General features: G+C 36.6%; 2 protein-coding genes across 15 annotated transcripts in view; one reads left to right on the forward strand and one right to left on the reverse strand.

The window, feature by feature from the left end:
• The window catches only part of LOC127836047 (lysocardiolipin acyltransferase 1-like), a 12,310-nt gene extending 3,075 nt beyond the window's left edge, over positions 1 to 9,235 (forward strand). The window contains exon 2 of the mRNA XM_052362468.1: positions 4,982 to 9,235. Coding sequence (XP_052218428.1) covers positions 4,994 to 6,190 — 1,197 coding nt within the window. The 5' untranslated portion in view covers positions 4,982 to 4,993 and the 3' untranslated portion in view covers positions 6,191 to 9,235. The remainder of the gene's footprint in view (positions 1 to 4,981) is intronic.
• A 9,973-nt stretch (positions 9,236 to 19,208) lies between these two features.
• LOC127833430 (uncharacterized) overlaps positions 19,209 to 21,331 on the reverse strand; it is a 142,976-nt gene continuing 140,853 nt past the window's right edge. For all 14 annotated transcript variants that reach the window (XM_052358682.1, XM_052358684.1, XM_052358683.1 and 11 more), the window contains exons 34-35: positions 19,901 to 20,070; positions 19,209 to 19,455 (exon numbers count right to left, since the gene is read on the reverse strand). In XM_052358682.1, the coding sequence (XP_052214642.1) occupies positions 19,253 to 19,455; positions 19,901 to 20,070 (373 nt within the window). In that variant the 3' untranslated portion in view covers positions 19,209 to 19,252. The remainder of the gene's footprint in view (positions 19,456 to 19,900; positions 20,071 to 21,331) is intronic.

Here is a 21,331-nt window from a genome sequence, read left to right on the forward strand (position 1 = left end):
AGATTTTAAAATCATTTGGCACATTTGTTCACCATCATGGGACGGTGTGTCCCACGAAAGAATCACGTCAATATCTCCAATGTCAAGGTCGCCACGACTAAAAATAGATTTAAAAAAAACCAAAAAACTTACAAACATGGTTAATTTTTTTTGGTCATTTCAAAAGTTCAGTTTGAGTTTTCTCCCTTTATCAGATTTTTTTTTCACAATGAAAACCTGGTTTTGTGACAATTTTGTCCCTTGTCTATTTTTAATTTTATTATTTATTATTTTTTACTTTTAGATCCAATGTATACATTAATCAATATAAAGCATTTCATGACAAACTTCATTTCATGCCAAAATCTGTGAAACGGATCTTTTCACGCTTTGGTAAATTGACAAAATTGAAAAAAGTTTTTTCAGATTCGTAAGTTTTCGTTTTAGTTATGATATTTGTGAGGAAACAGTAATACTGAACATTAACCATGCTCTAATATAGCCATTATATGCATCTTTCGACGATTTTAAAACCTAAAAATTATAAAGCGTTGCAACGCGAAACGATTGAATAATTTGGAGAGTTCTGTTTTTGTCGTTAAATTTTGTGAAACTACGAAGATTGCTTATATAAGGTATAAAATACGTCAAGAATGTGTACTCGGCGGAATAGCTCAGTAGGCTATAGCGTTTTTACTTCAGGACTCTGGCAGGACTCCAGGGGTCACTGGTTCGAAACCTGCTCCGGGCAATGTTCTTTTCCTTTTTTATTTTTTTCTTGATTTTTTACTGGAGCTTTTACGATCCAATGTTTACATTTATCAATATAAAGCATTTAATGAATGAGTTAAAAAAATGCCAAAATCTGTGAAAAGGCCCCTTTAAATATATAAGTCGCGTTCTGAGAAAACTGAGCTTAAAGCATGTGCGTAAAGTGTCATCACAGGTTAGTCTGTGCAGTCCACACAGGCTAATCAGTGACGACACTTTCCGCCTAAACTAGATTTTCGGTAAGAAGAGACTTCATTTAAACGAAAAATGTCATAAAAGCGGAAAGTGTCGTCCCTGATTAGCCTGTGCGGACTGCAAGGCTAATCTGGGATGACACTTTGCGCACATGCATTATGCCCAGTTTTCTCAGAACACGACTCATATAATCTCGAAAAACTGCATAACAGTCACATAATATTGTCCTGGTTAAACGCAAATCAGTTTTAGAACGTTAAGTTAAACATAGTAAACATTTGCACGTACTTTAAATAATTAAAAAGGTGATGAGATGTAGGTGAATGCCATTCGACTTTTTTTCAATCGACTGTCTTCATTTGATGGGTTTTACTGATAAATATTTTACAGAACTTATGTAAATTTAATCACAAGCATCAGTACATTTTCAAACTGTATCGAAATAACTACTTTAAATATCTTATTTATGAAATCCTGTTCGAATATTGTTAACGAATTATGGCCTATACATATCTTACCTGGACAACGCTGTGTGTCGGGAATTATTGCGAAGTTTGTTTCGTCATGAAATGGATCGTTATTTCTTGTTTGCTCTGTATGGTATGATCAAAACTGCACGCTTACACAGCAATGTGCCAAAGTTGGCCACTATATCGACTGTATTCGCATATTTATTTTATTGTTTGGCTGCCGAAAGGCCAATAAATAATTCATTAAGTAGTGTACGATCAATGAGGTCTGGTCTATTTATGTTTATTCTTGTTGCTTTATATTGCCAAACATTTCTACATTTAGAAATTTATGGTTTCTCACATTGTTTGTATCGAACAGTCGAGCTCTAACGCTGGCTTATAATCGACTCTTAAAATATGAATGCACGTTGTGGTATTTTAACGTGTTTAAGTCTTTCACTTTTTATGTTTAAATGAACTAAAATAAAACATAATAAGCGGGTCCCCAATAGAAATGCAACGATGCACAATTTAATTAAATATCTTATTCGTCAACATCAAAAGATAGCATAAGGAAGGAAACTATAACAACTTGATATCAAATTTACATTCGTGTATAAATATCCTTGTTGTATTAACGAATGTACAAGCAAGTCTCCGCATGCTGAATAAACTAAAGGTTACATACCAGTATATACCAGTATATTTATTTATCCGCCACAATGCATCATTCTCCGGTATTCCAGTGGAACGTATGCAGTTTATTAAATAGCTATATTTTTTAAAATTGTTATTCCCCGAGAAAAACGCATCAGTGCATATTGGTGTCTTATGACATTTGTATAGACTGCATGTGATTTTGTGGTAATCACGTGTTTGGCTATTTACATTGTTTCACTTTTCACATTTGATAAGCCAGAGAAACTATTGTGTCTATCAAACGCAACCTCCAAGCAGAGATTCGACTGGAACCAGTAAAACTGGATCAAATCCCTGCCTTCATAACCAACCAAGTGATGATAACATAGCCACGTGGTTCACTAATTTAACCGTTTTTATTTTATTTTAACTTTTAAAAATGTAGGCAATTTATTTTTATGCCCCCGGATCGATAGATCGGGGGTATATTGTTTTGGGCCTGTCTCTCTGTCATTCTGTCCCAAAACTTTAATATTACAGTAAAGTTTTGCAATAACTTTTGCAATATTGAACATAGCAACTTGATATTTGGCATGCATATGTATCTCATGGAGCTGCATATTTTGAGTGGTGAAAAGTCAAGGTCAAGGTCATTAATCAAGGTCAAAGGTCAAAAATTTAAAACTTTAATATATTAAAGTTTTGCAATAACTTTTGAAATATTGAACATAGCAACTTGATATTTGACATGCATGTGTATCTCATGGAGCTGCATATTTTGAGTGGCAAAAGGTCAAGGTCATCATTCAAGGTCAAAGGTCAAAAATTTAAAACTTTAATATAGTAAAGTTTTGCAATAACTTTTGAAATATTGAACATAGCAACTTGATATTTTGCACGCATGTGTATCTCATGGACCTGCACATTTTGAGTGGTGAAAGGTCAAGGTCAATGTCCACCTTCAAGGTCAAATGTCAAACATTTTAAACTTTAATAAAGTAAAGTTTTGCAATAACTTTTGAAATATTGAATATAGCAACTGGATATTTGGCATGCATGTGTATCTCATGGAGCTGCACATTTTGAGTGGTGAAAAAGGTCATCCTTCAAGGTCAAAGGTAAAAAATTTAAAACTTTAATATAGTAAAGTTTTGCAATACAGGTTTTTTTCCACTTTTTGGGAAGATAGCCCATGGCTTTGGAATTGGGAATTTTATCGGCATTTTCATGAAATTGGGAAAATAAATTCATTAGCCTTTTTTTCACATGGAAAGTCCACTGATTAGGGAAATACTAAATTTGATATAACTCTTTATAATCATTCAAATTATAAGAACAAAATCATATAATACTTTGTTAGATGTAATTGAATTGAAATTGAGATAAAAATACGCATTAGACTTCTTTCTAAAAAAAAAAAAAAAATTTTTTTTTTTTTTTTTTTTTGAAATTGGGAATTTTTTGCCACATTTTGGGAAAAAAGTATACTTTTTGTGATTGGGAACATAGCCGAATTTCGGCTATAAAATCGGGCCAAAAAAACCCTGCAATAACTTTTGAAATATTGAACATAGCAACTTGATATTTCGCATGCATGTGAATCTAATGGAGCTGCACATTCTGAGTGGTAAAAGGTCAAGGTCATTCTTCAAGGTCAAAGGTCTTTGTTCTGTTATATTTAGGTAAATGCAGGAAGATTGTCGGCTCAAGTTCAAGGTCACACTTGAATGTCAATTGTTATGCTTCAATTTTCGTGTCCGATCCTAATCGCCTGACCGCTACCCTTTGAATGAATTACATGATACCCGACCCAAATGTAAAAAGTCATCGAGACGCAGTGCGGATAGCACGAGTCAGTAAACGTTAATGTTACGTTATGCATGCTTCGCGTTAACGTCATTTACTACGTCAAGTATTTGGGCCACCATATTGTGCCCGATTCGTATCTCCTATACTTATAAAGCTTAGGTAATTTGTTAAGTGATTTAGAAAATGTGTAGAGAGCATACGACAGTCTTGGCAGATGCCACCTTGAGTAAGTTATTATTATATCAACAATATTACTACAGTAACGCGCTGTGAATTTTCTAAAAAATGACAAGCCTATAAGTTACACATCCCATCATTTCATTGACACATCGAAGGTTCCAGACCGGAAATGGAACAGATATAGTAATTCTCGTATTGTAATGTAGGATCTCATTCACCCATAATAAGCTTAAGGAAACTGTAACGAAAACTAGATCAAGTAATTAAGATACGTAACCAATTTAGTACGTGGTAATTAATTAACATCATGTTCCGTGCGAACACTTTCATGGATAACAGATGCAATACATGTTGAATGCTATGTGTTTCAGTAATGTAATTGGTACAATTTATTGAGTGTACACCAACAATGACGCTGACTATTCGATATTTGTTTAAGTAAGTAGTATTTACAATGAACGTATGGGACACAATAGATTGGAATTATTAATAGTTTTAGTAAGGTAAGCTATTAATGCGCTTACTGTTGAACCGTATTGCGTTGTGTAAATTCAAATAATCAACTCTGAACAACATTCCAATGCATGTGTTTGTTAATAGACCACAACATGTATATGTAACACGTATTAATTATGTTTCGTTTTTCTTTCAGATGACTATAGTTTAATTCCATAATACGGCGGCTTTCATATTCATTTCCGTATATTTTAGTGTAGATTATTATCAGTTAACAACGCATTTGTTATATACTGATGTATGTTAACTTGGGTTTACTATAAATAATTATCAGTAAACAACAAGTTGTCATTTTCGCGCGTCGGTTTATTTGAACGACTCGCGCTAGGTCCCTACGCATCCGAGCTTCAAATCGTGGTTTATTAAGCGATAGACAACGCTATATCGAAACGTGAATTAGGTTCTGTGGATTTTGTTTCAATGGATGCTATTTATTTCAGAATGGTTCTAACATGGTGTCGCTAGACTTGAATGCCATGAAGCAAAGGTGCCGCGGCGTGGCGCTTGCTGCGATTCTTCTGCTGTCCGCGTTCTTTGGATTCAACGTGTTTTCTCCGGTGTTCATCGCCGTTTTTGTGTTCAGACTCAACTCCGCGCAGTTCGTCGTGGACTCCATTTTCTGTACGTGGTTCGCGTTAGCAGCGGCGTCATTCGAAACCCTTTACGGCATCAAGATACGTATCACGGGCGAAGTGCAAAGTTTCCGACGCGACGTTACGTCAATTATCGTACTTAACCATCGTACCCGACTGGACTGGCTGTTCTATTCCGCGGTTCAGTGTCGCTACGGCTCTCTACGAAACTTCAAAATATCGCTGAAAAACATGCTAAGACACGCACCAGGCGCGGGTTGGGCCATGCAAGCGGCGCATTTTCTTTTCCTTCATAGAAAATGGGAATCAGACCAAAGCAAGATCGACTCGTTTTTATGTCATTTTCAAAATGTCGGAAGTCATCCACAAGTGCTTCTATTTCCGGAAGGCACGGACTTGCAACCGGAGAGTTTAGCCAAAAGTAAATTATTTGCCAAAAAGAACGATCTACCTGAATACCAGTATGTCCTCCATCCGAGGACAACCGGATTTGTCTCCCTTGTGAAAGGAATGCAACACTATAATGACTTAAAGCAAATCGTCGATGTCACTGTGTCATATCCCTTAAATGTATGCCAAGACGAAAACCAGCTGCTTGCCGGAAAACTGCCTCAGGAAATTGTATTCAACGTACGCAGCTTTGATCTGGATAAAATTGACTGTAGTTCGGATGAATGCATTTCGGATTGGTTGCAAAAACGGTGGGAGGTGAAGGAAAAGTATCTACGAAATGTATATCAACAGAAACCCACAGTCGATATAAATGGCGTTTCTATGTATATCAACGGCAACAGCGCCAGCAAAATTGTTAAGTCTGTAGATACATGTACTATGAACGGTCTTTCTGAAAAGCAAAACAACGAAATCGAATCGAACTCTGCGATATTTGGTATAGGGTGCTTAATATTTTGGTTTTGCATATCGGTTCTGTCTGTTTGTGGTATATTCGCAAATGTTTATTTTAGATGGTCATTCTTTGGAATGTTAGCTGTTAATTTCTCAATAAGTACGTTTGTTGGGTTCGATGCTCTGTTTGCAAAGTTGTCTGCAAGGTAGAGTTCTATGCAGACTTTGTGGATTATAAAACTTCATTTCGTTACCACACACGTGCATTTTATGCCCCAAACTGTAGAGGAGGATATATACGCTTGTCTATGTTTCAAATGGACAACCGTCTTGTTTTTAAGGTGAATTAAACAATATTGTAGAACAGACTCTTTGTAATATTTTGTATTCTGTATAATGTACTTTACATAAACGAGTTATATAGCAATTATTTCTAAATTAATAATTAAATTTGTTAATGGGAAGCTTAGAATTGTACCCACACTGTTAAATATTTATTCCAGCGATTGTTATACCCCCACAAATTAAGTTTAGGGGTGTATATAGGAGTGAGCTTGTCTGTCGGTCGGTCTGTCGGTCTGTCTGTCAGTCAGTATAAAGTGTCCGCTCTCTAATTCAAGTTGTTTTCATCCGATCTTCACCAAACTTGGTCAGATGTTGTATCTAGATGATGTCTAGGTCAAGTTCGAATATGGGTCGTACCGGGTCAAAAACAAGGTCACGGGGTCACTTAGTGCGTTTTAAACATTGAGCATGGTGTTTGCTCTCAAATTAAAGTAGTTTTCATCCGAGCTTCACCAAACTTGGTCATAAGTTGTATCTAGATGATGTCTAGGCCAAGTTCGAACATGGGTCTTGTCTAGGCCAAGTTCGAACATGGGTCATGGCAGGTCAAAAACTAGGTCACGGGGTCACTTAGTGCGTTTTAAATATTGAGCACGGTGTCCGCTCTCTAATTAAAGTAGTTTTCATCCGAGCTTCACCAAACTTGGTCAGAAGTTGTATCTAGATGATGTCTAGGCCAAGTTCGAACATGGGTCATGGCAGGTCAAAAACTAGGTCACGGGGTCACTTAGTGCGTTTTAAACATTGAGCATGGTGGTCGCTCTCTAATTCAAGTAGTTTTCATCCGATCTTCACCAAACTTGGTCAGAAGTTGTATCTGGATGATGTCTAGATCAAGTTTGAATATGGGTTATGCCGGATCAAAAAAGGTCATTTGGTCATTTAGTGCGTTTTAAACGTTCAGCATGTTGTCTGCTCTCTAATTCTAGTAGTTTTCATCCGATCTTCACCATCCAATATCTTTACAAATCTTGGTCAGAAGTTTTATGATCTATACGCCAAGTTTGAATATGGGCCGTGCTGAGCCAAAAATTAGTTCATGGGGTCACTTAGTGCGTTTTAAACATTGAGCATGATGTCCGCTCTCTAATTCAAGTAGTTTTCATCCGATCTTCACCATACTTGGTCAGAAGTTGTTTCAGGTAGATGATGTGTAGGTCAAGTTCGAACATGCCGGGTCAAAAACTAGGTCATGGGTCACTTAGTGCGTTTTAAACATTGAGCATGTTGTCGGCTGTTTTTTGTAAAGACAACATGCAAAATATTCTGTATCAATGCGGAATATGGGGGTATTCGTCACGTCTGTGACAAAGTTCTAGTTTTATTTAGATTGCACGTTTTTTTATCCTTACACCAATACAAGTGAATTTCGATGCATATAAGACCCTTACCCTTTGATACGCCCCAAGTGTATGCAAAATGGTTATTAAAACTGATTGCAACATACCATACAAAACAATCACAGATTTTGGTTTAGAGGGATGAAAAGCATTTGGCTAGAATTGCTGTAGTCGAGCATTTGGCTAGATTTGGTGAAGTATCAGCGCATTTATGTCAAAACACTTGATATAAAGTAAGGCTGTGGTTTACTGTACAATAAAACTATGTAGACGTGATCATTTTTTTTGCACTGAATTTGATACTTTTAATCGCAAATACTTTTTATTCTGAGCTCAATTTGATAGTTTCATCATCACTATATCCATTCCATGTCACTCATGTATTTCTAGTTAATTAGAATAGAAGTAAAGTTATATATCATGATACACGGATCTATGCAATAAACCATTATTGTTTATATACTTTTTATATGTTTTATTGTTGATATACTCGGGATTCATTTTTCAATACACGGGCTTTTCCTATCCTGTACACATGTGTGACAGCACAAGATGCTTTTTGTAGAATTCAATGACACATTTACCAGTTTGTTTTTTGTTGCAATATTCTCATGTTTTTATATATGTCAATGCTTGCATATAAAAGGGACTTGTCGACCTAGTTGTAAACATTACAATTTTCAAAAAATATTAGAATTAGCAAAATAACATTCCTACTATGAATTTAAATTTAAAGAAAAGTGTTAAAATATATATTCGTTCATGGTTCTTCATAAGTCAAAATAAATTATATCAGCAACCTTGCCTTATCACTTTTATTAGATAATCTAACTTATATAGAACGCGTTTTAGTACAAAATTGTTCAAAAGCCTTGAAGGTCTAGAGGTGCCGAGTTGGATTTTGCTTTTTAATGGTCCCCGAGTTTGTTTCCCGGTGAGAGCAAATCTGTATAAAACGTTATGTAACTTTTTTGTTTGTCTCTTTTATATAAATATTTCAAACTATTTGAAATATAAACGTTTTTTATATAAACATTTTGTGATTTTTTATTAAACGAAAATATTTTAAGTCCCTTCAATGTGTAAAAAAGCTTGTAACTATTGGAGACGCGTTCTGAGAAAACAGTACTTAATGCTTGTGCGTAAAGTGTCATCCCAGATTTGCATGTGCAGTCCACACAGGCTAATCAGGGACGACACTTTCCGCTTTTATGGTATTATTTAGTTTCAAGGAAGTCCTTGCTTACCGAAAATCAAGTTAAGGCGAAAAGTGTCGTCCCTGATTAGCCTGTGCGGACTGCACAGACTAATCTGGGGTGACACTTTACGAACATGCATTAAGCCCGGTTTTCTCAGAACACGACTCATTGTATTGCTTACTTCAGTTGCTGTTATTATTTGTGTGTTTCCATATTAATGATATTACAAACTGTTGTTCAATTGAGCGAAATTTGTGTTCAATTCTAAATAATGAATGTTCTGTTTTAGCGGTTACGTTGTTTTTGTTTCTCTGATTGTGTTTTTATTGTTTATTGCTTTGTAAGAGAACTTATGAAACTGTTTCACAAGATGTATGATTTTAATCCCTCGCTTTGAAGGAATATTTCTATGTGAAGCAATTAAATTGCTTATAGGTTAGAGGGACACACGCTTTTAAAGAAATTGACGGTATTTATATGAGTTCAATGTGTAATATAGGGATAATACACGTTTTCGAGGGCATGATCATCTGCGGGCGCTCGAAAAATCCGTTCCTGTCCGAGTGCGCAGCAAAAATTATTTTGGAATTTACAGGTCTTGACGGATAAATATATATCGTCAGAACAAGTCATTGTTTTGATAGATGTTTCTTTCGTACAGGTTTATCTTATTTAGTTCAAACTATTTTTTTTTTATTAATACTGCCAACATATTGTCACTGAAGTAGTTCAAGCATACAGCAGGCACGTTGAAGGTACATAAACACTTACATTTACAGCATAGTCTTTTGAAAGTGCTGAGTAAATAACCTTAACTTCATTGACGTTGCCAATAAAATAAAGCTGTTGTCAAGAGAGTGCAGTATAATTTGAAAGTGGATTGAAATACATGTATTCATTGCCTTTATCCCTGCATGCATGAGGAAACTGGTGCTTATTCAGTTCCCCATTTATGCTTGGAAAGTCGTCGAATGCTACATTGAATTCACTAAGAAGAACTCAAAGAAGTAAGGGAAGTAACTGCGCGTGGATCAGTTAATGGTTATGAAAAACACATAACAGGGCTTTAACGGCACGTGAATCGCCTTGTTAACATACTATTTCTCCCGTTCAAGCCACCCTTTTGCCAAGTTTCTGCACCCCGCCATAGGGCATTATAGAGAGTTTATGCAATAATACTTGTTTAATACGCTTGCCTTAATGTGTAAATTATGCTTTGAGCCCGCGGGGCGCAGTTAATTTATTAAAATATTTATATAAACGTTCGTTGCAGGCGTTTTATACCAGAACTAGCTTGCGCTACACTGAACTTAAGCTTTAAGATATATGCACTTTAGCCCACTATTATTTTTCACGGTCAGGCTCCGCCGACATTGATTACCATATTAACAACATTTGTTATTTATTTCAAGGACCTCCAGCCGAAAATTACTTGTATTTATAAAATTAATATCGATGTCAAAGATGTTTCAAGCGTTTCATATACAATGTATAAACAAGGTGAAACTCAATATTGCATATACCTTATAACACCTTATTATTGTACTTGTCGTTTAATGTAAGGATAATTTACATTTATTAATCAAAGCGCTGAAGGCACTGAGAATGTTCGCTATTGCATAATTTAAGACGCAATTTTTATCATCCAATTTATTTATAGAGATAACTTTGACAAAATAACAATAACATGGCCCTTTTTGGAAGTTCTGAAAGCATACAAAGTATGCTGTAAATGGTAGTGAAAACTGAATATAAAGACAATTTGCAATCACCATCATAATAAATGAATATTGTTGGAATATCGAAGACCAATCTCACTAAGAATATAATTTTAGGATGAAAGTTCCCTGTACACAACTTTTGATTTTTGACACCATATACAAATTCAAAATATACAATAAGATTATTGATGAAAAAAAATCTGCGAGCAATACTTTTTATTCAGGAATTAGGTAGTCATCAAGACAGCCCTGTTGACCCGTACTTTGTTGTTTGTGCATTACTTGTGACCCTAGCAGTTCACACGGTGTCAACAACTCTGACTTAAACATAAGTATAGAGCACTAATGCGCTTTTTCGGCGTAGCTGTTTTACTCAGCTTTTCATCTTAGCGACATTAACATAACGCCAGCAGACACGCATGAATATTTTCGAATATTTCATAGGCTGATTCGAGATAAAACCTCTGACCTTTGGCTACATCACTGTGTCTGTGCTCAGCGCAAAGGATGTAACACTGTTAAGTGTAAGGAATTCCGGACTACTCTCTGTGTGTTCAAACGGAACAAGTTGTGGCCCAGTTACAATTACGCGTCAAAATATATCTCGCAGAATTTCAGTTTTGCTTTCAAGATGAAACAATCATTACCGAAATAGTATGGTGTCACGATAAGAGGAAAATCGTTTAATTATCCAACCACAATGTTTGTCGTACTCGGTCAGCGCGTCTGGAAATCGTTCCTGAACGCCTAGATAGGCTGCCCTAATTTACAAGATTGCTTTTTTGAATTTAATTGTGTATCGAAAAGCATTGTGCTAAAATGTGCCATTTACAATGCGCAATCAGACTTTAATGACCCTCGTCATGCGAAAGTGGGTCTTATTCCATATGCGCCCATCATATATATAGCCCACTCAGCCTGCGCATCTGTCAGTCTGGTCAGGAGATACATAATGAGACCATAACATATTGAGTGATCTTATAGCGAACAGCATCGCGTCTGACCTGACTGCGCAAACGCACATGTTGGATTTAAGAAACGCTGGCCGAAACGCATAAGACCCATTTTCGCATGACACGGCTATGAAAGTGTGAGTTTAATGTGTCGAAAGAAAACTGCGTTCACATCAAATATTAACATACGATATATTTCGATAGTAAAGAAATATACTCATAACAAGGCATGTGAGGACACATATGATGTGCACTTCTTTTTTTTTTATAGTAGTATACTTTTTTAATCTACTTGCACGAATGTGTGGTCTGACAATTATAACACACATTTTATGCGGTGAATATGCAACGTACAAAAAACAACAACATAATAGTTAAACTTTTGCTTTTATTTTATTTATTTATTTATTTAGAAAAGTTAATTGCAAACTTAATTTCAAAGTCAGCGTTTACGCCGACTACATTTTTAAAAAGATATTTCTTGTTATATTTAGTGGTTTCGGATTTAGCGATTATAAAGCATTTTTGAGGGTGTCTATAGTATACCTGAAGTAATTGGTGAACTCATGTCCAACGTTTTATAAATTGAGAACTGTGAAAATAAACAAGCTTAACCTTCTACTATTGCGTTGTTAGCCTCCGCAAATACAAAAGATCGCCGCCTTAGAAACATGAACGAGGTTACGAAACAGATCATTCGTGTTATATTTAATTGTATTTTATATTCGGTTTTAGTGATTATGAAGCATTTTTGATGTTGTCTATCATATCCCTGTAGTTATTGTTGAACCCGTGTTCAACGTTTAATAAAGTCAGAACTGTGAATATAAACAAGCGTAACCTTATACTATTGCGTTGTTATCACCCGTTGGACTCTCCCTTGTTTATCGGCAGCCGCATCTATTAATAGCCTCATATTATGAATGAGCTGAGCTAAAATACTACGTCATGAAGACGCAGCAGAAAGTGGACTATTTTAATCATTCATAAACAATCTCTTCCGCGACAGGTATACTACAATCATTGTTTATTGATTCTTTTCTATACATTGTATAAGATCCGTTCAAAACTATTACATTTAACACGATATTCATATAACGTTTCCTTTTGTGAATGAATATGGTTGGAGAACTCAAACCTCTGGCATAAATTATACAACTCTTTCTCGCGCGGATACGGCATGTGTGGCGGGTAGAAGGCTTTCCGTAGATAAGCCGAACCGACTTGAAATTTTCAGTAACAACATCAGTTCTTCGTGAACAACTAAAAATATCAGCCGTTTTGTATGCTTACATCAAAGGTTCGTGTTCACGGAGTCGACGATACAATTTCCCAAACTATTTTTATCAGAAAAAAAGACAATGTAAATAAGAAGGGACAATAACGCTTATGACCAAGACCGTACACAAAATTGCATTATTACATTTATAAATCATCTTTTGAAATTGATAAAATTATAAAACGTTACACACGCGAAACGATTGCATAATTTCGTTTGTTTTTTGGTGTTATTTACTGCATGAAATGCGATTGAATTACAACAGTGGGGAAAGCCGAAAAATTAAGGCGATAGCCGTTTAATCGTACACTGTAAGTTGGGATAGCCGAGTAGTTAAGGCGATAGCCGTTTAATCTTACACTGCAATTTGGGTTAGCCGAGTAGTTAAGGCGCTAGCCGTTTCATCTGAAACTGTTAGTTTTGATAGTCGAGTAGTTAAGGCGATAGTCGTTTCATCTGACACTGTTAGTTGAGATAGCCGAGTAGTTAAGGTGATAGCAGTTTTATCTTACACTGTTGATTGGGATAACCGAGTAGTTAAAGCGATAGCCGTTTAATCTTACACTGTTGGTTGGGATAGCCGAGTAGTTTAGGCAACAACAACTGTATCTTACACTGTTCATTGGGATAGCCGAGTGGTCAAGGCGATAGTCGTTTAATCTGACACTGTTGGTTAGGATAGCCGAGTAGTTAAGGCGATAGTTATTTAATCTTACACTGTTTGTTGGGATAGCCGAGTAGTTAAGGCGATAGCCGTGTCATCTATCACTGTTGGTTAGGATAGCCGAGTAGTTAAGGCAATAGCCGTTTAATCTTACACTGTTGGTTGGGATAGCCGAGTAGTTAAGGCAACAACAATTTTATCTTACACTGTTGGTTGGGATAGCCGAGTAGTTAAGGCGATAGCCGTGTCATCTGACACTGTTGGCTAGGATAGCCGAGTAGTTAAGGCGATAGCCGTTTAATCTTACACTGTTGGTTGGGATAGCCGAGTAGTTAAGGCAACAGCAATTTTAGCTGACACTGTTGGTTAGGATAGCCGAGTAGATAAGGCGATAGCCGTTTAATCTTATACTGTTGGTTGGGATAGCCGAGTAGTTAAGGCGCTAGCCGTTTTATCTGACACTGTTAGTTTTGAAAGCCGAGTACTTAATGCGATAGCCGTTTCATCTGAGACTGTTAGTTGAGATAGCCGAGTAGTTAATCCGATAGCCGTTTAATCTTACACTGTTGGTTGGGATGGCCGAGTAGTTAAGGCAACAGCAATTTTATCTGACACTGTTTGTTTTGATAGCCGAGTAGTTAATGCGATAGCCGTTTCATCTGAGACTGTTTGTTGGGATAGCCGAGTAGTTAAGGCGATAGCCGTTTAATCTTTCACTGTTGGATGGGATAGCCGAGTAGTTAAGGCAGCAACAATTTTATCTGACACTGTTAGTTTTGATAGCCGAGAAGTTTATGCGATAGCCGTTACATCTGAGACTGTTAGTTGGGATGGCCGAGTAGTTAAGGTGATAGCCGTTTAATCTTACACTGTTGGTTGGGATAGCCGAGTAGTTAAGGCAACAACAACTTTATCTAACACTGTTGGTTGGGATAGCCGAGTGGTCAAGGCGATAGTCGTGTCATCTGACACTGTTGGTTAGGGTAGCCGAGTAGTTAAGGCAACAGCAATGTTATCTTACACTGTTGGTTGGGATAGCCGAGTAGTTAAGGCGATAGCCGTGTCATCTGACACTGTTGGTTAGGATAGCAGAGCAGTTAAGGCGATAGCTGTTTAATCTTACACGGTTGGTTAGGATAGCCGAGTAGTTAAGGCAACAGCAATTTTATCTGACACTGTTGGTTAGGATAGCAGAGTAGTTAAGGCGATAGCCGTTTAATCTTACACTGTTGGTTGGGATAGCCGAGAAGTTAAGGCGCTAGCCGTTTTATCTGACACTATTAGTTGGGATAGCCGAGTAGTTAAGGCGATAGCCGTTTTATCTCTGACACTTTTTCAAGCCCCTAGGGAGACTGGCATTTTCCTAAAGTTAGTTGTGTGGTATTAATCTTACAATGTATTGCTTTTACCGATACACATGTCAATTTTCTTTCAAATGTTACGTACAATTCAAAGTGATTATGATATTGAAGCTTGGCAGCAATATTCGGCGTCACATATCATTAAAAAAATAATAGGTCCGTACGTACATAAAGAAGGATAGTATATGTATAACAGCCAATAAATTATTAAATTAAGAAACAAAAGATAGTTTCAAATGAAAGCCAGCATTTGTTATAATATGATATATTGCTAGGGTAAGTTTTGAATTTAAGGCATCACCGATGTTTGCGATTCTGGTCATTCGTACCTCTCAATACACACGTAGATATTTCAGAAACAAACTTGTTTTCACCCAATATACGTACCAGTTGACGGGATTTCATCCATACCTGAGCCATAATAATATGAGCCTTGTTCTGATAAAACATGGCTTAATGAATGTGCGTAAAGTGTCATCCCAGATTAGCCTGTGCAGTCCGCACAGGCTAATCAGGGACGACACTTTCCGCCTAAACTTGATTTTTGGTAAAGAGGGACTCCCTTGAAACTAAAAATACCATAAAAGCGGAAAGTGTCGTCCCTGATTAGCCTGTGCGGACTGTACAGGCTAACCTGGGACGACACCTTACGCACATGCATTAAGCCCAATTTTTTCAAAACAAGACACATATATCAGAGTCAACAGCAACAAGGAGGCCTCCCCCATGACTATAACGTAAATTACCTTAGTTATGGTACGAAATGAAGAAAGTGCTTAAAACTGTGAATTCTTGCTAATGTTTACTCTAATATATTCACGAGTTTGATATTGCTAAAAGCGTAGCTCTTTAGTTCAGTTTTAATGTAGTTTTAGTTGTATCATGTTCTGATATCGCTTTAGTATTCATTTTGTTCATCGATCGTATTCGTCGCATGCAGTTTTATCCAAACTAACGCGTTTATTTCGCAATCGTAGAATAATACGAATTACTTTGAAATTCAGTTCAACTTCATATGAAAAGAAAAAAACATGCATGTCAATGTTTGGGTTGGTGAAGATGCTCAAAATGTACGTGTGAGTTGCACACAACACGACCGATACAAGTAATTATTGTTTCATCGATTTCCAATACAATCGTTTTTTTCTGTGTTTACTTGATATGAACCATATTAGAATCGCGATCGTAATAATTTCTTAATAGCCAAACATTACCGTTTTAATCGGTTTTGCAAGACCAAGTTGATGATTGAGACGGATATATCACACACTTGTTCAATGTAGAAAGACTATCAGCGGCGCTTGGATTGACAGGTTTTAGTTTAAGTAATAATAATGTGCCAAAACCTTTATATTGTCATCAGAACAACTTGAACCGTGGTCTGAATATTTTATATAAAGGCTTTTTAACGCGGCGTTTCGAGCCGACGAAAATATGTTTGTACATGACGTCAAACTAGTATTTCTGAACATATCCATATGAAAGGTTTGAATACATGTACGTCTGTGTTCTCGAAGATCGATGGCAAAAGTTGGACGTAGAAACATGAAGATCTTTAATTCCAATTTATACCTGATCTGAATTTCTAGAACATAGATCATGCAGATGCACTTTGCTTTAATAATTATTTATAATCTTGTAATTTGCATTTGTCGCAATTGATGTCACTGAATTCGTCTCAAAAATTGTTTTTAATCCATTTACATACCAGGCTTAAACTGGAATGGAAAAAAACACAACGCAACATATGTGCATTCATGTTAACTTGCATGTTACCGAACGATCTTGGTCAAATTATATTAAAATAAAGCGTAACTACACAAAGTTTTTATTAGCTTACACATGCAGGGCATTTTGTATAGTTCAAAGCTTGAAGGGAATGGAAGAACAACTTGTCTTTATATGCATATAATCAAACTAGACTGCTCTGAAAAACGTGCGAATGCAATCTGTAAGAAAAATCACTCTTCTTTTGTTTTCTTTTAATATCTTAAGTTTTTCCCAACACATAACACTGCCCTTCATTATTCACATTGACAGCTTGTTTGCGTAATATGCTTCAAATCTGATTTTCCTTACTTAACAAGATACATGCACGCAGTTTAAAAATTGAAGTGCCAGACTGTCCTTTGTTATATGATTTATCATGCACATAAATTAATTCATCTATTTTTTGAAAACTAGGAACGCTTCTGGTCTGCAACAAACGGCACTGAGTTGGTCACGTTCGTTTAAAAAAAAAAAGAAAACGTATGGGCGATTCCAAAAAGTATATTTTTACATTTTATCTTCACTATGTTTAATTGTGGCACATTTCTATATCCTATTAATCTATTAGGAACATGGATAACAATGAAAATAGGGAAACATTTATTATAATACCATATTTATTGTAGGTTAATCTTGTATATAATTATACAATTTTCCTGAGTGAGCATAATCAGTGACCTAGCAAAGCAAAAACAACTTATTTGTATAGATTTGGAGGAAGCAATACTAGTGTATATGGGATCAATTAAAATTGAACCTTATAAAATCCCATAATATCAAGAGCTGTCAGAGGACAGCGCGCTCGACTATTCGAGTGCTTGACAGTATATAACGGAAGCAATCATGGGGAAATTGTTCGTATACAATAATTTATTAGACGATCTTTAAAAAATAAAAAAAGGAAAAAAAAAAATTTTTTTGGGGGGGGGTATGGGGGGGTAGGGGGTGAGAGGGGGGTATAATGTGGGGTGTGGTAATTATAAGATGTTTAAAAAAAATTGGGGGGGGGGGTGGGTGGGGGATGGGGGTGGGGGTGAGAGGGGGGTATAATGTGGGGTGTGGTAATTTATTAGATGATGTTGGTTGAAAAAAAACATTATTTTTTTTTTTGGGGGGTGGGGGGGGGGAAGGGGGTTGAGAGGGGGGTATAATGTGGGGGTGTGGTAATTTTATAAGATGATGTTTAAAAAAAATCGGGGGGTGGGGGGGGTAGGGGGTTGGGGGTAGGGGTAGGGGGGTGAGAGGGGGGGTATAATGTGGGGTGGGGAAATTTATTAGATGATGTTTAAAAAAATTATTTTTTTTGGAGTGGGGGGTGAGGTGGGGGGGGGGGGGGGGAAGGGATTCTGGTAGGGTCATGGGGTATTGTTTGGGTGGAATCCATTGTGGTATTCAGGTAAGTGTTGTTTTGTCAAAGTAATAATAAAATGTGATCATAAATAAAGAAGTTATGGCAATTTAAGCAAAATGTTCAATTATCTAAGTGTAAAAGGGGCCATAATTATGTCAAAATGCTTGATACAGTGGTCTGCTCTTGTTTATAGGTTGGGGTCATGTTGGTGAACAAGTATGCAGCATATAAAAGCAATATGTCAAAGGATATAGGAAATATTTAGGGTAGTACGCAAACTTTAACATAGATTTATCAATAATATGCATATTCTAAGTATAAAAGGGGCAATAATTATGACAAAATGCTTGATAGAGATGTCTGCTCTTGTTTATGGGTTGGGGTGATGTTGGTAAAGAAGTATGCAAAATATCAAAGCAATATGTCAAGGGACAATGAAAATAAATGGGGTAGTACGAACACTTTAACATTTGCTGTATATTCTAAGTGGAAAAGGGGCAATAATTATGACAAAATGCTTGAAAGAGTTGTCTGCTCTTGTTTATAGGTTGGGGTAATGTTGGCAATCAAGTATGCAAAATATGAAAGCTATATGCCAAGGGACAAAGAAAATATTTGGGGTAGTACGAAAACTTCAACATTTGCACGCTAACGCTGACGCAGACGCCGGGGTGAGTAGGATAGCTCCACTTTATACATTTCATATATAATAGTCGAGCTTAAAATGACAAGTCGTTATTATTTGAATGTACCTATAATTAATGCAGAGCATGTGAACGCGTTGTTTGAACATAACCACCATTGTTTTTCCCCCAAAGATTCCACAATCCCTGATGAGCCCATTTCGCTTTGATATTCAACACTAATCATACGAGTTAAATAAGCACATAAGCTTCAATGTATGGATACAAGAAGAGACGAAGAGTTAAGCATTAAGAGTTTGCTCCATGTTGAGAGTGATGTCAAGCAAAATCGACAATAGAAATGTTGAGAAGGAGACGTACATGTGTTATATGAAACACAGGATTAAATGATGCACATTCTTCCCGAGCTGCTCTTAATAATTATCACGGTACACCCGTCTGATGTAAATGATGTAACATTTTGTCTTTTCTTGAAACGATATTGCCAACCTCTCCATTCATACTCGGAATGCAAGGCAATTTCGCGTTTCAAATTTACGAATTGTTAACTTTTATCGAGTTGTTGACACTCAATTTCATGGGCCAAAAAAAACACAGCATGACCCTCAATGGAGTGCAATATATATATATATATATTGTTCTGTGTTAAATAAGTGCATATATAGTGACCAATATAACGCTGAAGGCGTTAAACGTCAACACTGGCGCACCGCCCGTCGGTACGCCTGGGACACCGCCGGCTCTTTGGTCGGCAATCCATTGATCTACCACGTATTCCAGCACCGACATAGGCAACGTACCGTAGCGCAGGACTGTGTAGTGGAAATCAGCTAGACTGAACTTGCCGCCTGAAATGGACAATATATTGTACATACATCTGAAGCTGTAAGTCTACATGGGAGAGAAACACAGAGATTGTGACGACAGCTGATGTTTTATTTAACTGCTTTCGTACAATACTCTTAACAACAAATAATCGTTTATCAAAACCACTGAAACATCAAATCATTCACTGACTGGAATTTTACATAGTTGGTCTCAAACAACAATTAACGTGCCCAATTACATGTGAGGTAACTTATTTAATTCAATCAAGAGGTAATTGTGAAAATACTGAGCATGGCAAGTCGAATGTAATTTTAACATTGACTGTCAGAAGATAAGTATCTGGTTTGTTAACCAGCACAGTCTAAATAACTTAACATGGTTGGTTGACTAATTCTGGCCGAAGCGTTTGACATGAAAACCTCGTGAATCTCTGAATGTCCGAAGCCCTTTGATTGGCTGATTTACCTAAAGCGTCGGAAGCCTTCTTCCTGACCTCCTTGAACTTAATTTCTCCGATCTTGTAGCCGGTGGCCTGACCGGGCCAGGTGGCGTACCGGTCAACCTCGCTTGCAGCTCCGTCCCGGGACATATACGTATAATTCAGCATGTACTCGATAGCACGTTCCCTCGTCCAGCTGAGGAAAAGTAATGTACCAATAAGATTAACACTATATATTATACCTCACATAAACTTTACACAGGTCCGTTAGTTTTAATTGTGACCGGTAAAGATGCGCGCGCATCTAATAGTGCCCGCTAGAATGGTAATTTGTAGCATTTTTGCAAGCTTTACAACGCAGACATTTATGCTTTATATACGTAGGGTAAACGCACGATTCGTTTGGCAGGTCACAAGTGTGTGTTTTTTTATTAATCACATCTTAAAGTATACACACATTTAATGCTATATTTCGGATCAATGTTTTGCAACATGTTGTCTGTAATGTAAGCAGATATTTTTTATATAAAATGTATCTCAATATGTGAAATTAGTTACAATAAAAAAGAATTTTGTATAAAGAAGCGAATTTTTCCGTTTCCAATCTTCGGAGGGTGACAACTGACGCACAACAATAATACCGTACATATTATTAATAGCAACTATTCGTTTGGCAGGTCACGAGTGTGCTTTAAAAAAAAATTATTAATCATATCTTAAAAATTCAAAAATTAAATGCTATATTTGAGATCAATGTTTTGCAACATGTTGTATGTGATATAAGCAGTTATCTCTATATCAAATGTATCTCAATATGTGAAATGCTTTACACTAAAAAGGAATGTTGTATAAAGAAGCGAATTTTCCGTGTCCAACTTTCGCAGGGAAACAACTCGCGCACAACAATACTACCGTACATATTATTAATAGTAACTGATAAATATTAATGGCATTTATATTGTTATTAATTTTTTTTCTATTGACATTTATCTGCACAAAAATGTTCGGTATAATATAAAAAATAGAAAACCCCACTTCAGGCCCAATGGCAGAATAGTGACCAGCCAGGCAGCCCCAAATAATATATGGACTATTCTATTTGGGGCTTCCTGACTGGTCACTATTCTGCCATAGCGCCTTATGTGAGGTTTTCTATTTCTTAAATGGTCACGTAGATTCGTATGTACGCGGTTTAGCGGAGAATCGTATTAATCTGATGGTCAATCCTCTAACAATAAGTGACACTGCATACTTTGCAAATAAATTGTGTCGTGTTCTGAGAAAACTGGGCATAATGCATGTGCGTAAAGTGTCATCCCAAATTAGCCGGTGCAGTCCGCACAGGCTAATCAGGGACGACACATTCCGTCTACACTACTTGATTTTCGGTAAGGAGGGACTTCCTTTTAACGAAAAATACTATAAAAGCGGAAAGTGTCGTCCCTGATTAACCTGTG

The sequence above is a fragment of the Dreissena polymorpha genome, chromosome 6, assembly GCF_020536995.1.
Source record: "Dreissena polymorpha isolate Duluth1 chromosome 6, UMN_Dpol_1.0, whole genome shotgun sequence".
Taxonomy (NCBI): Eukaryota; Metazoa; Mollusca; class Bivalvia; order Myida; family Dreissenidae; genus Dreissena; species Dreissena polymorpha.